Consider the following 16,148-nt stretch of genomic DNA (forward strand, 5'->3'; position numbering starts at 1 on the left):
GGCGCCGGGGCAGGTGAGGTGTGGTGCACCTGGTGTGAAATTGGGAGGGTGTGATCCAGGCAGGTATGGGAATTTTGGGGGCACTGGGGATGAGCTGGGATGAGCACCCAGGTAGGTGTGAAAGGCACCTGGATGAGTGTTTTTAAAGTGGGTCTTTAAAAACACGCGGCTGTGCGGTGGGGGGGAACATCTGAACAGGTAGAGGGGCATGTGCAGGGGCAGAGTAGGGGAGTCCCTTGGAGGTGCTGCCCCCCCCGGCGCTGACAGCACAGGGACTAAGGTAGGAGCTGGGCGAACCTGGCCATGAAGATGGTTCGGGCTCTCTGGTGGGAGCCTCCCTAACAGGTCCGTGCTGTCCTGCCAGGGATCAGCTGGACCGGCAGCCCACCGGGCTCTGCCCACCCTGTCTAGCTGCCCAGCGATGCCAAGGGAAAATGAGGATATGACTGCCCTGCTTGCCTATGGGGCAGTCCTGAGCCTTCCCTCTTCTTCTCTTCCAAGGACTTCAGTTTGTCAAACGAAAAAAATGCCCACGCCAGCGAGAGCGATGAGAACCTGGAGCGTGGCAACTGGTCGAACAAAGGCGACTACCTGCTCTCCATGGTGGGCTACGCTGTGGGACTGGGCAACGTCTGGCGGTTTCCCTACCTCACCTACCAGAACGGCGGAGGTACCTGTGTTGCGTGGCAGTGTCGGGTGGGCGCACCTTGCTGGTCCTGAGAGAGAGGAGGGCCAGCCCTGAGTCTGGGCATGTTTGTTAAAGCTGGATGTGAGCATCACCCTGGGAAGTGGGATAGTGCCTGCTGTTGGGAATGGGAAGAGGCATCTCTGCTTTTTGGGTACCAGCTGAGGAGGGAAATAGTATTTCATTTTAATTGCAAGCTTCCACTTGAGAATTCCAGAACTCTTCTGATTTACTCATGACCAACATACATCTTGTTGTCAATGTGCCAATATCCTCTGCTTACCTAAAGAGCTGTTCTCCCTCCCCAGTGCTTGCCTCCCTGATATGTTTATAGAGAGCAATTGAATCTCCATTCAACCTTTGTTTTGCCAGGCAAACAAGCTAAGCTAGAATAATTATCCAAGCTCAATAATTATTCCCATCAGATACTTAGGAAGTGTGAGGCAAAGAGAGCATCTACCTGCTTACACAATGGACTAGTGGCAAAGCCAAACAGAGGCACTGGCTTCCCTGTCTGCCGTTCCAAAGTTTTGTCCACTTGCCAGGCAACCACGGTTAATTAAAGAGATGCCAAGTAACTGCAGAGAACTTAGTTGTATGTACTTACTTGCTCTGCCTGCCAGTCGTTGGAAGTTGAATTCTGGACTGTAAATGCAGCGCAGCCCATATAGCTGTGTGTGCAACACAAGGTGGCATTCTTGGTACAGAAGTTCTATTGGAGCGAGCTTGGTCAGGTTGTGTTACTTAACGTTTTATTGAAGAAAATTGTGAAAACAAAAGAAGTGGTGAAATTGGCCCTTCTACTACATGGATTTTTTTCTTATCTGCCGCAGCAGAAAGCTTTGTATTTAAAGCATATTTGAGCTGCTGCCTCTATCCTGCCCTGTGCCCCTTGCCCACGGTTGATAAAGACAACTGTTACATCCTTGTTTCGAAACGCAGGAGTAATCCGCTTAATTCTCTGGGACTATTTACTTCCGTAAATTACAGCAGGTATTTGCAGTTCCTTGCAGAACTGGGTCTTTGATTGCTTTGAGTTTACCGAGAGTGAAGAGGACAGGTTTCTGTGGGGATATCAGGTCATGTTTAGGAAAACTCTGCTCTCACTTGCCCTGGCTTCTGTGTGAGCACAAAGAAGTGCCAGTCCCTTTTGCAGAACAGGGCTCTCATTGATCCCGGGTTAATGTGCACTTTAAAGTGGACTCCAACAAGAGCCACACTGAGATGCTGCTTGACACAGGAGTCAGCCAACCATAGAAAATAATTTTCATGCTTTGACATCCAGTAGCTACCTGAACAGGGCAGTTGCAAATCACAGCTAAGTACATGAAGGAATTGTTCTGTTCCTTTTTAAATTAAGAGCTGGAAGATGAAACAGAAAGCAGACAAAGCTGGCAGTGCCTAGAGCTGAGCAGTGTTCCTGCTTGTATGAGAGCAGGGTGTCTTCGATAGCTTTTGTAAGATGCTTTTAATTCTGTAAGAGAAGCCATCCCATGTAAATGACCAGTTATCCTGGTAATCTGTGTCTCCTCATTGCAGGTACTATTTCGTCTTACAGAAAATGGGATTTACAAACAAATCTTTGTATTCCACAAAAAGTGAAAAACCCCACAGGGGATATTTGAGGTGGGGGAAAAAGTGGTGTATAAAATGTGATAAAACTGTGGTGAATACTGAAGGATTCATTGTTTTCTCTGTGTATTTTTTTTCCCCCCCCTCTCTCCCCTCAGGTGCTTTTCTCATCCCGTACACCCTGATGTTGGCATTAGCTGGCTTGCCCTTATTTTTCATGGAATGTTCCCTTGGGCAGTTTGCCAGTTTAGGACCAATTTCTGTCTGGAGAATATTGCCATTGTTTCAAGGTTGGTATTGTTAAGTTTCCTTTGATCTTTTTTTTAATTCTACTAATAAACAGATGTGAGTTAATTATTTCTTCACAAAGTTACTAATTCTGAGAAGCCAGTTTTCTGTGGAAAGAATATTTACAATGTTACAAGGTCAGTATTATGTTCCCAGATAGCTCTTCCTTATTATTCAGTTAATAAACAGATGTGGATTAAAGATTTCCTCAAAAAGGCTGCCAATTATGAGAGGTTTTATCAATATTCTCCCAGTGCTATGCAGCACACCACCCTAACTGCAGTTGTCCCGGCAGAAGGAAATCGACGTTTGCTCTGGGAGGGAAAACCTCGGTTAAACACCTGGCACTGTGTGCAACAGACTGAAAATAATTTTTAGGAGTTAACTTTATCAGTGTTTCATTATGCTTTACATCCTATGTGTCTTGCTATGTTGAATGGGGTAATTCTGTGCTTGGCTGCCAGCGCTGGCACAGGCACATGGGTCTGATTGGTTTATGCAATGCTGTGCATGTATTTATCCAACTCACTGCCTTGAGAGACATATGCTGGTGTGAAAAATTAGGCTAGACTCTGGCTTGGTAAGGTGAGGTGCCTCTTGTGATAAGAGAAATAGTTGCAGTCTCTAGTGGTAGTTTGCTTATTTATGTGAGAGTTTGAATTTCATAGGGAAATATAGGTGTTTGGAAACAACTAACCATGTGCTCTACTGGCTCCTGTGCATCCAGGTCCTCTGCTGATGGGTGTAAAGGACTGTTCATTTGGTCTTGTTTGTCCTCTTTATCTACCAGAGGAATTAGTGTAGGAACAAGGAAGTTTCTTTCTGATGCAATAAGAATATTACTTACCACCTTCTACAGAAACAGAAGGGATTACGGTCTGGCTGGTTGCCTGAACACTTACTCTTTTTGACAGTCTTCATTCTGCAGCACAAACAACCTTTCACCAGAGCAGTGTATTTAAAGCAAAAGTCTATAGACACAGCAAATCTTTTATGAGTCTGTGAAGATATGAACTTAATATACGATTAGGATAGTTTGGTAGACTTTCCCAAACTTGCAGAACAAAGTTCATTTTAACAAAGGAAGAGAACAGTATTATTGGCACAGATTTACTGTTCTGTGTTACTACATATTTATTGACAAAACTATTCATTACAATTGGATCTTTAAAATGGCTTTGTCAGTTATAGCTTTTGTATAGTTTCTCTTATTTTATTAAGCAATCACAGCTTCCCACTGAACTGGGAGAGATCAAAATATTGAATTTCTCCTTTAGACTTCGACTTAGTGAATAGTCCAATTTTTCTGTGGGCCTGATTCAAACTCTGTGTCAAAAACTCATTTGACATGGTCAGTTTGGATCATAACTCTCATTTCATATATTTACCCTTTCCCTGTCTGGTTGCTGTTAAACATTATTTAAAAAAAACCCAAAAAACCAACATAAACTTCTTCCCAAGTAGCTTTTCAAGTCAAGTGAAGGTGATTAATTTTTGTTTTCAACCCAAATTTGGGGTAGTTAAGACACTGTGTCTTTCTGTTTTCTAGGAGTGGGCGTCACGATGGTCATCATCTCAACATTTGTGACAATCTACTACAATGTCATCATTGCTTATGCACTCTACTACTTATTTGCCTCATTTCAAAAAGTGCTGCCATGGTCAGACTGCTTTTCCTGGGCAGACGAGTTCTGCAGCAAAACACGATTAGGTACCATATGTAACAGATAGGGCTTAATATTATTGTTGTAGATACTTGTACTTTATGTTGTTTTGTGGGAGAAATTACTGGAGCAAGGAGCTACAAATGTCTTGAAAAGCCCTTCCTGGAGTTTTGTCTCTGAACACAAGGAGTGATGGTTGTCTGCTTCCCGACCACCAGTTCTGGGTGCAGGGGAAATCTACAGAGAGCTGGGCTGAAACCTGCCTGTTGGATCCTTTTTTCTCCTTTAAGATCTAAGATTTCTTCTAGCACATACAGTCCCCAGAAATACCGCATTCCCATTTCATCAGGCTTTGTGGCAAAGCATTCACCCTCCTTACGTGAAAAGAGTATTGCTGTTGCTTTTGTCGGGGGTTCTTTTGTTACCCCTTGCCTCCCTGTGCTGTGGTAATCCTGAGCACCAGTGAGGCACTGGCTTCACACTTTAACTCTTGAGAACATACCTTCACGCAATTGTTCTTGATGTTTGGCAGCACAAGTACGACCAAACACTTGTTATCGACCAGTTTAAGGCAAAGGTGAAGTTGGTGAGATAATTAGTAGTTAGTAGCTGGAAATGTCTTACCATGTGCTAATGTAACTCTCTTAACCATGTATCTGACAATCTCTTCTAAGATACGGAGTTTTCATGAAATGAAGTTGAGATGCTTTATTTAACAAAAGGCTTGCTTATGGGTTAAACAAAAATATTTTAGCTCAAAATTTGTAGGTGCTGGAGGATTACAAAACTGAACCGAAGAAGCAGTTTTCAACAAATAGGCTTCAAGACTTTTCCAGTAAATGCTGCTGTAGTGTTCTTAACTGTATGTTCTGGCAAAAAAAATCACAACCCCAAAAAACCAAGCAGCGCCCACTACCCCTAAGGAAAATGTTTAGACCTCTAGTAAGCCCTATGCCATAGTAAGATGAAGCTGCTAGTGGATGACCTGTGTGTAACTTGTTTTGGGATAAAGGATTTGTAAAACAACCAAGGCTACGATCTTAATTATCCTCAGTTCTGATTTTTGCAAGTATTCATTACAACAAGTGAAAGGAGGAGCTGAGCACACCAAATTCTTGGTGTCTTGATTTACAGTCAAAGCCACAGTCACAATCGTAGTCCAGGTTTGTTTCTAAATATTGTCAGTACACAAACTGAAGCTGTAACTGTTGAGAAAACATATTTGCTATAATAGTCTGTTTTTTATTATAGCCATCACTCTGTTAAAATCCCTTTTGCTTGCTTGCTTTCAGTAAGTGACTGCAATGCAACCCTAGATGGAGAAATCATTCATGCAAACTACTCATTCATCACAAGCAACAATCTCACATGTATGAATGGCACCATCAACTACAAACCAGTGCAATTTCCCAGTGAGCAATACTGGAAGTAAGTAAATATTTTAAAGAAATTACTAAAAACGCATGTATTGTGCATTGTGGTTTTCAATGTATCTTCTATTTTTGTCTTATCTTGCTGTCCTGAAACAATCGAGTCAAAGGGGGTGGGCATGCAAGTCTGTGCAGAAGGGACTTAAATTTCTTTAGCCATGTGGTTTCAATTTGCGTCATGTTCCTTGGGTTCCTGGGAACTGATTCTCCTTAAGGGCTCTTCTCTTGCCATCAGAATTTTATGGTTAACATGAAAGAGCTGAGGCAGGCCTGATGGGGAATGTATGGAGAGCTGAGGGCTGGTAGATTTAAAAAGAAAGGAAAAATGCAGTTAAATACTCAGTTTTTCGATGCCAATCATGCAATTCTAACTGCGCACTCATGGAAGCAGCTGCAGGGTCCTGTAATACCTGCAGAAACCAGCTCACTTCCTCCAAGAAACAGCTGAGGAGGAGTAGTGTGTGCTGCTGTCATTGTCTTCTCATTGCAACATCTTGTGCTTTCAGTAAAGTCACTCTTCAGCGCTCGAGTGGGTTGGACGAGACTGGTAACATCGTGTGGTACCTGGCTCTCTGCCTCCTCCTGTCCTGGATGATTGTTGGAGCTGCGTTGTTTAAAGGAATAAAATCTTCTGGAAAGGTAAATTAGGGAGAGCAACTAGCAGCCTTCTGGCCTGATCCTGCCCTTCCAATGTCCGTCAGACCCAGAGAAGGCTGGTGCAGGGCAGCATGCAGTCCTAACCCAGTACCCTCTGCTGGATTCGGCATTAGCCTTCCTTTCTGCTCCTTGGCTTCATAACTGTTGCATAAAATATGATAAGGTGCAGATTACCCAGCAGTTACTTAACACATGGGTCTCAACTCCCCCAGGGCTGCCATGTGTTTGGGGATCTTGCCGTCATGCAGGTGATTCCAGCTGAGTTTTAGCGGTCACCCGGCCTTTTATGACGGACATGTGCGCGTGACCGCACACGTGTGCACACACCCTGGGAACACCCGGTAATTATTTGCACCTCCAGACTAGTCGAGATGTTTGGACAATACAGGTCAAGTCCTGTGAACAGATGTGTGTGTGCATGTTCCTGCCGGATTGTGAAATATTGGTGGTAGTCAGGATTTCAAGCTGCTTTTAGGGTCCAGGTCCTGATTTCAGACTCTGGCTGTGTTGAGCTCCCATTTCCACGTGCTGGAGCACAGGTGACTGGAGTTTTCCTTGGGTTAGGTTGGCTCCTCTCCAGACTTCAGGAAGGCTGAATTTCATTCTTCCCTGCCTGAGGCCCTTTTCCTGGTTTAGGTCCTTCCTCCACATACTCCTTTTTTACCTCTGTGTTGCATCTCCATCACTTATTTCTTCAGTGTTGCCTTTGTTTTTTTCTCTCACCCTTTCTGCACTGACTTTTTTTTTTTTCCTTTTGATTCCTTCTGTCACTGTGCCTCTCCATGGTTCCTCTCTGCCTGTCTTTCTTTCCTCAGTCTGAAGTTCCTCTCCTCCTGCTCTGCTTTCTATATGGAGCTTTCTAGCCTCCGTCTCAGCACTTCGGGGTGGAGTATCGGTGCTTTCCCAGCCACAGTTGTTCTGCCGCATGCGTGGCTCCTCTTAAACTCACATTCTTTGGGTTCCTGGCAATTGGCTCTTCCTGTTGTCACTTCTCTTCTGGCACGAAGGTAAGCCTCTTTGAGGACTAAGGTAAGACTCAGAAGACTCAGAAGAATCTAGCTGGACAGGAACAAGGTAAAGATGAAGAGGGGAAAGAATTGACTATTCCAGGCAAATATGAAGGAGTTCAGAAACAGCAGACTCACCTTATGGTGGTGCAATGTTATGACTTGTTGTAACCAGCAGTGCCGGGTCAATTATCTGTCTGCGTAACACTGAAACTAGGACTCAAGAAACAAGAGTACTCTTGAATATAGCCTCGATGATGATAACGCTTCTTAACCCTGCTTCTGGCCTGGATCCCATAATGCTAGAAATTGTGTAGACAAACTACAAAAAAAATCTTTGTCCAAGGTAACCTAAAAGTCCTTGTTCCCAGTAAAGAAAGCTTCCAGCATGGCACTTGCCCCCCACCCCCCCAAAGTCTCAGCAGGAGATAATTCCATCTTGGTCACCTAATTTTGACTGGCTTTCAGTTTGCATTTGCTAGAAGCATTGCCTAGCAGGAGACCTCTGCGGTAGTTGAGTCCAGGCCTTGCTACAGCAGTAAATCATGTCAGAAAACACATTTCTGAAACTGATCAAGTGCTATCTGCAAAGTGGATATATGGCTTGGGCCTTCTGCTTCTGCTGGAATGCAGCTGTAGAACCAGCCAAGCCAGATGGTTTAGTGCTTGGCATGCCTTCGCCTTCAGTCTTGCTTCCCTGGTTGCCTGTCTCTGATTTGTACAGCAGTCTTTAGCCTAAAACCTGGCCATTCCTCCTGCACACAGATCTGTACAAGCCCTTGCTTCGAATGCATGTCCCTGCCCTTCTTTTGCAGGTTGTCTACTTCACCGCGCTCTTCCCGTACGTCATCCTGCTCATCTTGCTGGTGCGAGGTGCCACCCTGGAAGGTGCTCTGGATGGCATTGAATACTACATTGGGAAGCAGTCCAACATCACCAAACTGATGGAGGCAGAGGTGAGAGGTAGTGTCAGTCCTGGAGGTGTGACACACTTCTGTGGTTCCATGGGCTTGTCCCTTACAGAGCAACTTCTTTTATATCCAGTCAGGTGCTTCTTCATGCCCTGCCCTGCATTTTGTAACTGCAGCTGGGTTCTGTTTTTTCAGCAACCCCACCTCTATCAGAAGTCCAAACCCCTATTCACTGGCACTGTGACAAGATTCAGATAGCAACAAGCTGCATAAGTGAATGAATTGAATCCCTTCTTCAGGGTTAGCCCAGTAAGATTTAAATGTTTGGCAAGATACTCAGGATGTGGCCTTTGGAAATCATACTGTTTGTGCTTGAGATTGAAAGATCACCAGCATGCTCTATCCCATCTACTCTAAAACTCATATGAAATAGGTATTAGATCTTAATAGAATTAGATATTCAGGCTAAATGCAAAATAATAAAATAAAAACAAAACCCAACCAAACCCTGAAGCTTCCATAGAGAGCAGACTTAAATGTTTATGATGCGTACTGTAACTAATACAGTAATTCCCATGTTTGTATTTCTGGTAGGTTTGGAAAGACGCAGCCACCCAGATATTCTACTCCCTGTCTGTGGCATGGGGCGGACTTGTTGCTTTGTCTTCGTACAATAAGTTCCACAACAACTGCTACTCAGATGCTATTTTAGTTTGTGTGACCAACTGCGTCACCAGTGTATTTGCTGGGTTTGCAATATTCTCTATCTTGGGACATATGGCATTCATATCAGAGAGACCCGTCTCTGAGGTTGTGGACTCAGGTAAGCTGACCGTCGTGCTGTCGGTATCAGGGCTCTCTTTGACCAAGGCATGGCAATAATCTCATTCCTTGAACTACTTTTCAGGATTTGATCTGGCATTTGTAGCCTACCCAGAAGCTCTCTCCAAGTTACCAGTTTCTCCTCTGTGGTCCTTCTTGTTTTTCTTCATGCTCCTGCTATTGGGCCTAGACTCTCAGTTTGCCACCATAGGTAAGTGGGGTTTTAAGTAACACATGGCTTTTCAAAGGAACATTAACTTTCTTAATTGTGCTGCTGAAAACCCACGCTTTTTCCTTCGCAGAAACACTTACAACCACCATACAAGACATATATCCCAAAGTGATGAAGAAGTTAAGAATTCCTGTAACCCTGGGGGTGTGCACATTGCTCTTCCTTCTCGGCCTCATCTGTGTTACTCAGGTAAGACACTAAATTATTTTGTGGCAATGGGTTTAGTTATGCCACAAGTGTTGAAGAGTCAAAATAACTTTTGCAACTGTTCCTGTTTGCATGGATCGGTCTGAGAGACTCTTGAATAATACCAGTGTTCCTGGCCATGCAAATGGGAAATTCCCAGAGGGAAGCTTGAAGAACCTAAGGTTTTCTGTGATTATTGAACTGAGGTGTGCTTTTAAAGGGAAGGCCTGTACAGAGCCAGTGACCCATCAACCTGACTCACTGCCCCTCAGGTCAGGAGATTGTGTTATCTCAAGCATGTGGATACAGTGTGTGTGCAGCCCTGTGGGTGCCGCTAGTTCAGTTTTGTGCAGAACTGACTATCAAACAGGACAGGGTTTGAGAAATGGCCTATTCACACCATAAAAACCTATTTGCTCACAGGCACCTGTAAATTGTATGGTTACTTCTCCTGAAAATAAATATATATACACGTATAGAGATACACACACACACAGATAAAAGGAATTTTCAGTGCACTGTGTACAATTTCTTGAAGCAATTGCTTTCAAGGACATAAAGGTTCATTGCAATGACTCCATCTAGAAATGCAAACTTAGGTATGTAATTAGACTGTGAATGTGAAGAAGGTAATTGTGGTGAATAGACAGTTGTACGGCCAAGCAAAGCACAGAAGTTATGAAACATGATGGCAAGGAAGCTTGCAAAGGACTTCACTACGCAGGAGTGTGAAATGGCTCAAAGCTTGTTTCCTGCTCTGTGATCCTGCTATCGTATGCTGGTGTCTAAAGCTGTGTTTAACCCCTGTAGAAAACTTGCATGTAGGAGTATACAAGCCTACCAGAACTGATAACTGGTGTAGCTGTTGCTGTAGCTCAGTATTAAAACTTAAGCAACAGCTTTAATACTCCAAGTTCCAAATTTACATCTTGCTCTCAGCTGTCTACATATACTTTGCATATAGATATATCTTGTTATTAATGTATAAATCTACAGTATTTTGTCAAATGTGCTTTTCAGGCTGACACAGACATATTTAAATTAAATAATGTTCACATATGTGTACTTAACCTACAGAACTGGGAATCTAAACAACTCAGACTGGTGATTAGTTAAACAACGCAACTTACTTTATCTGCATAAAGATGTTACTGGGACTGGGTGTTTTTTACCTCTTTATTGTTTGTTCTACAGGCAGGGATTTACTGGGTTAACCTAATAGATCACTTTTGTGCTGGATGGGGAATCCTTATTGCCGCTGTCCTGGAGATAATAGGCATCGTCTACATTTACGGTAAATTATTTGCATTGAAGAATCCATGATTTGCTTATGCAATCCCAGGCAGAGTGTATATTAAACATTAATTACTGCAATAAGGCATTTATAACTTAACTGGCTAAAAAGCTTTAGTGGTTACCATGGAAGTGGAGAACCTGTCCTTGACCACTGCTTTCCTATATCCCTTTTGAGTAACCACACCAGCAAGGCAGGCACCTGCTTTACAGTGCACCCTACGATTGTCTTTCAACAGGAGGAAACAGGTTCATTGAAGACATTGAAATGATGATTGGAAAGAAGAGCCGTTTATTCTGGCTGTGGTGGAGAATGTGCTGGTTTTTCATTACTCCTGTGCTGTTGATGGTGAGTGTAGACGATTGGATTGTGTTAGTGTGACAGAACTTATTAATTGGATCTTGAAGAGGTTTCCACGTGAAGATTCAGGGCTGAATGCCCAGGCCCTGTGTATAACGGCAGGGTAGGGTTGTGCCACTGAAGCAAACTGGGTGCTGTCTGTGCTTTCTGACACATACTGCTCCTCGTGTGCTCTGCAGGAGAGGCTGCACATCCAGAGCAGTTGTTAGTGAGTGGCATCTACACTGAGGAGTGACACAGAGCAGCCAGATTGTCCATTTCAGCAGCTGGTTTATCTTAATTTCAGACTCAGAAAATGCTTTGAAAACCTAGATGGGGTTTTGGGGTTTTTTTCCCCTTTGAGGGAAATCCCATTTTTGGGGCAGATCCTGGCTTGAGTTTGCTCTTTGGATGTTCAGCTCTTCCCTGACTGAGACTTTGTCCTGTTATGTACATGTCTCAGTTTTTTCTTACTCCTGTACTTATAATTGTGAGTGTAGATGGCTGGATCATGTTATTATGAGAGAATTTATTAATATCCCAAATACAGTAGCAGTGGCAAGTCACTCTAGCCATCATCTTTAATCTGTCCAGATGATATTTTAGAAAATGCTGCTCCTAAAACATCTTATTTCTGCAGAAGTATTTGCCAACAGTTAATCTTAGATTCTTTACCATATTCATGTAAGTAAAGGAACATGGGAACATGTAAAACAGACAGAGAAATGTACGTTGCTGGGTGAGCCCAGTACATGTTCTCCAACATGAGATTTCAGCAGAGCCCGGAGATGGAGTTCTGTTTAAGTGTGGATGTATTTGTAGCATTAGGGCATGTATAAGACAGCATTGTCCTTCTGTCCAGTTCTTCAGTCTTCCTCTTTGGCCATGACTGAACACCGAATCCTGCACAACTGTTCTCACACTCGGAAAACAAAAAGGAACTGTGCAGAATTTGAAGATATCCCTCTTTATTTTTTTTATTTTAAGCAACTTGGAAGTACAGTGCAAGTTTAAAGTTAGCTGAAAATCTGCTTTTTTCTCTTAATCTTTTACAGGCAATTTTGGTCTGGTCCTTGGTGACGTTTTCACCTCCCACTTATGGCTCAGTGTTATATCCAGCCTGGGGAACTGCTGTTGGCTGGTGCATGATTATCTTCTGCGTCATCTGGATTCCCATCGTCGCTATTCTAAAAATAGTTAAAGCTGAAGGAAACCTTTGTCAGGTAAGGGCACTAAAAAGCTGTCATGGTCTCAAATTTCACTTTTCTTGGCATTAACAGGGATGCCTGTGCTTTTTTTTTTTCTCAAAAACATGTTCAGTACTTTAAGGTGTCTGCTGATTGGATTTTTAGACCAAAACACACCTCTGGAAGTTGCATCAGGGGCAAATCTACCCCAGTGTGTTTTGATAAGCAGATAGAGTGTGATTCTCTGGGGGTGTACCCACACATTCAAGAGTGATTTTGTTATTCCAAGTGCTTTATATTCTCTGAAGAATTTCTATCGCTTTCGATCCCCATATAACTTTTTAGAGCTTTGCCTCTCATTCCTCGCAGAAACAAGCAAATGTGAGATCTGAGATATGCTCTTTTTGACAAGCTTTGCCAAAGAGTCCTCTTGGTCACAGCTTTCCCTGCTTGTTTGTGCAGAATCAACCAAACCCACAAACGTTTGGAATGATTTTAAAAAACCTTTGGTGATTTGTTTGCCATTTGTTGGGTTGCAGGGACACATCTAGAGTTATACCTTTAGTGAGCTTGTCACCAGACTAAGGTGAGACTAAGGTGCCTCTTGGTTTTTTTTGTTTTCCAGCGCATTGTAAGCTCCTGCAGGCCTGCTGCAAACTGGGGCCCCTACCTGGCATGTCACCGAGGAGAAAGATACAGCCATATTGTGGATCCCAAAAAAGAAAAGGAACACGAGATTCCTACTGTGTCTGGCTTTGTATACACTCAAAAATGAGATGGCTGTTTGGATGACAACTTTTTAACATGTGTGGGTTTTTTTCTTTGACTCTTTGGAAGTGACCATGCAAAACAACAACAAAAAGCAAATTAACCCTCTGCCCTTCAAAACTCAGCCCCCAAATGAAAGCAAGCCATATTATTTATTTTTACTGCTATATCTTTGGGGTGGAACAGGCAAATGAGACACTGAGGTCTCCCCAGATATTTAGGATGGGAGGGCAGAAAAATGCATTGCAGGTTCCCCAGGCTGATGGACTGGGCATGTTTTTTAACCCCATCCAGCCCGTACCCAGCTGGACTGCAGATACTGGTGTGGAAGAGGAAAAAAGACACATTCTAGTGCTCCCCAGCTGCAGGAAATGTGAGCAGAAGGGTGCCGTGCCAGCATGCCCTGGCATGCTGCTGGCATTTCCCAGCTTGTGCTGAGCTTTGCCATGCATGGTGGTGTGCAGTCGGCAGAGGGATGAATGGGTTTGCTGCTGCCTGCCACTGTAGCTCAGGGAACAGGAATAATTTTTCTCTGTCTAAGCCTTTCTCAGTGCTGTGAGGCTGCTCAGGATTTGATGTTGACTACAGTGTGTTTGTGTTTTGTCTTTGTATCTAAATATTGAGTGGCAAAAAATTGCCATCAGAGGAAATAAGGCCTTAACACAGTGAAAAGTAGGTTTCTTTTCTACTTCTCACTATTCCCCATGGGATCCCTGAAGAACCACTTTTTGTGTCATGCCCCCTGCTCAGCATTCATCTGTCTGCAATTCAAAAATCCTGCGTTGCCATATTCTGTGTTTAGACCCTGAAGGATGGCATAGTAACCACTGACTTCTGGTGTGTCTGCTTTCCTACACTGACCAAGGCTTTACCTATCAGTTTGTTCTCTGCATCTTTCACTCAGGCTTGGGTTTTGCCTTCCAAAGGAGACCCAAAGTGCCTTTTAAAGATTCAGACAGCGTTATCAGTGTTGTGGTAGAGCCAAAAGAAGCAGAAATTTGCCCCAGGTGAAGGTTACAACTGCCTTGTAGTGCTATTACTCCCAAATTTGCTGAAATCATGAATTTACTGAAAAGTTGGGAAGATTGTAATGCATTTGAGAACATGGACTTATGCTTCTACCTAGGAACTAGTGGGTTAGGTTAAGAGAACCTGACTACACTCACGATACGAGTGAATTCCTGATAAAGGAAAACAGACATATAGATTGAATGCATGCATTTTGTGTGCTGACGAATGTCTCTTACTGTGATAATGGTTCCTTGGGAACAACGCAGCAGGGTTTCTAGCTGTTACTTCCTCTCAGGGCTTTGTCGCTGTTTCTGGACATGAAGGAGTGTGGATAGTGGCTTGTTGCCCAAGCTGCATACCTTGATGTATGTTTTATACTGGTGTTTTTGTGACAAATCAACACTTTATGGTAAATAAAATGTGATTTTCTGTTTTTAATGGTTTTGGAGCCGGAAAATGAGATTTCAGTGTGGAGTTGGAGGGGAGGCAGTTGGTGGGAAGTACCACCAGCTCTGCTATGATCCTAAGCCTTTGGGAGATTGAACTGGAAAGACTCGACCTCCAGGAAGGCTTTTCTTATGGAAGTTAGGATCTAGGGTAATAGCCCTGTTTTGGAACAGGCTCGGAAGATACAGAAAGCAATTGAGTGGGAATATATAAAAAGGACTCTGGGATTAGAGCCTGTAACAGAAGAGGGTGAAGAGGACCCCTTCCCTGCCACCAACCGGCAGCAAACAGTGCTGTCCCTGGACTTGATGTGTGGAGAGGCTGGGAGCGGGAGGGATGCCAAGCTGCAAAGCTATGGTGCTCATCCTTCAGTGCACCTTCTATTGGAGCTGCCACAGTGGGCAGCAGTTCATACCTGGGAAGGGATAAGGCTCTGGGAAGGAGAAAGAATTTAGCCAAGTAACAAGTGAGAGTGCTCCAAGAGGGTGGGGTGTAAGCAGGATGGTCAAACCAGTTTCAGAAAGGGTCCTGGAAAGTTTTGCCACAAGAGATGCTGAAGGCGAATACCAGCAGCCCATCCACTGCCCTGTGTGAAGCCCCTGCTGCTGCACACAGGACTTCTTTGCAGCTGCTTCTGCTCTGGAACTGTCTTATAGGCTCCTAGGAGCTGTTTTCACGATATTGCACTGTCAAAGCCTCCCAGAAGAGCAACAGAAGACAGATTCTCAAGAGCTGGAGATCCAGTTCTGATGTTTTCTCTTTCCTCCAAGGTAAGAAAATCCCTGAGTTTCCAGGCAAGGTTTGCTCTCCTGGCCCCTAGCAGAGCTGGGATCCCTCTCCGCAGGTGAGTGTCTGACATCTTCCTGGTACATCCAGTTTCTGTTGCTCTCTTTGGATGAGGCGACTGCGGTGTCTGCTGAGGAGTCTCAAAGAGTTTATTTAGGTGTCAGCATTCATATTTCTCACCCATCACAGCTCTGTTTCAGTCACTGGCGTTGTTCAACAGCCCCTGAGTGTTACATGAAGAAGTGTTGGCCCTCAGCACTGCTCTGGAGACAGGCTGGACCCAGCAGACCTGGCTGTACTCCTCACCCTCACAGGCTGGTGCCCAACATCCTGCTGCATGTTGGGTTGAAGCAGTGCTGCCAACCAGTCCTGGTAAGGGAGGATGCTCTGTGCTGAGCAGGTGGTCAAAATGCCTGGAGTTTGGGTTTGGTGGGTTTTTATTTTTTACTTTGAGGAAAAAAGGTAAGTTGTTCTGCTTTGGATGAAGCTAACAAGTGAAAGGAAAACTCTTGGAAAGAGAAAAGTAGAACTGGAAAACAAGTACATTTGCTTTGGATGGGCTCAAAACGCAAATATGTTTTCAGTCAGGGAAGAGAACGCGGATGTGTGCAGTTCCGAAAAGCTATGTCTATAGCATGGAAACATTTAAAAAGAGGTATTTCAACCGGCATTGGTACGTGGATGTAAAACGGCGAGTTAGGGGCCAAACTTCTGAAGGGAAATTTAAAACTCCAAAGTTATTTCCATTGCAGAGACTGCCCATAGGCGTGAAGTCGAATTAAAAAACAACCAAACGAAAGGGACTCGGTTTCGTTTCCAGCCGGGCTGCGCGGCGCAGCGCTCACCGGCAGAGAGCAGCCTC

General features: G+C 44.0%; 1 protein-coding gene across 1 annotated transcript; it reads left to right on the top strand.

Moving 5' to 3' along the window:
- Positions 1-507: 507 nt before the first annotated feature.
- On the top strand, positions 508-13,049 carry SLC6A14 (solute carrier family 6 (amino acid transporter), member 14). The gene is made up of 13 exons (XM_010160883.1): positions 508-670; positions 2,416-2,547; positions 4,095-4,256; positions 5,502-5,637; positions 6,146-6,278; positions 8,119-8,259; positions 8,809-9,037; positions 9,122-9,247; positions 9,339-9,457; positions 10,649-10,748; positions 10,987-11,096; positions 12,143-12,310; positions 12,900-13,049. The coding sequence occupies exons 1-13, from the start codon at positions 601-603 to the stop codon at positions 13,047-13,049; spliced, it is 1,776 nt and encodes a 591-aa protein (XP_010159185.1). The 5' UTR covers positions 508-600.
- Positions 13,050-16,148: the final 3,099 nt, after the last annotated feature.

Source organism: Eurypyga helias, unplaced genomic scaffold (assembly GCF_000690775.1).
Source record: "Eurypyga helias isolate BGI_N326 unplaced genomic scaffold, ASM69077v1 scaffold39871, whole genome shotgun sequence".
Taxonomy (NCBI): Eukaryota; Metazoa; Chordata; class Aves; order Eurypygiformes; family Eurypygidae; genus Eurypyga; species Eurypyga helias.

Excerpts from the sequence above, each read along its gene's own strand:
- SLC6A14 (XM_010160883.1), top strand. The coding sequence starts at position 601 with ATGGTGGGCTACGCTGTGGGACTGGGCAACGTCTGGCGGTTTCCCTAC. Across the intron at positions 671-2,415 it reads CACCTACCAGAACGGCGGAG|GTGCTTTTCTCATCCCGTAC; the intron begins GTACCTGTGTTG and ends CTCTCCCCTCAG. Across the intron at positions 4,257-5,501 it reads CTGCAGCAAAACACGATTAG|TAAGTGACTGCAATGCAACC; the intron begins GTACCATATGTA and ends GCTTGCTTTCAG.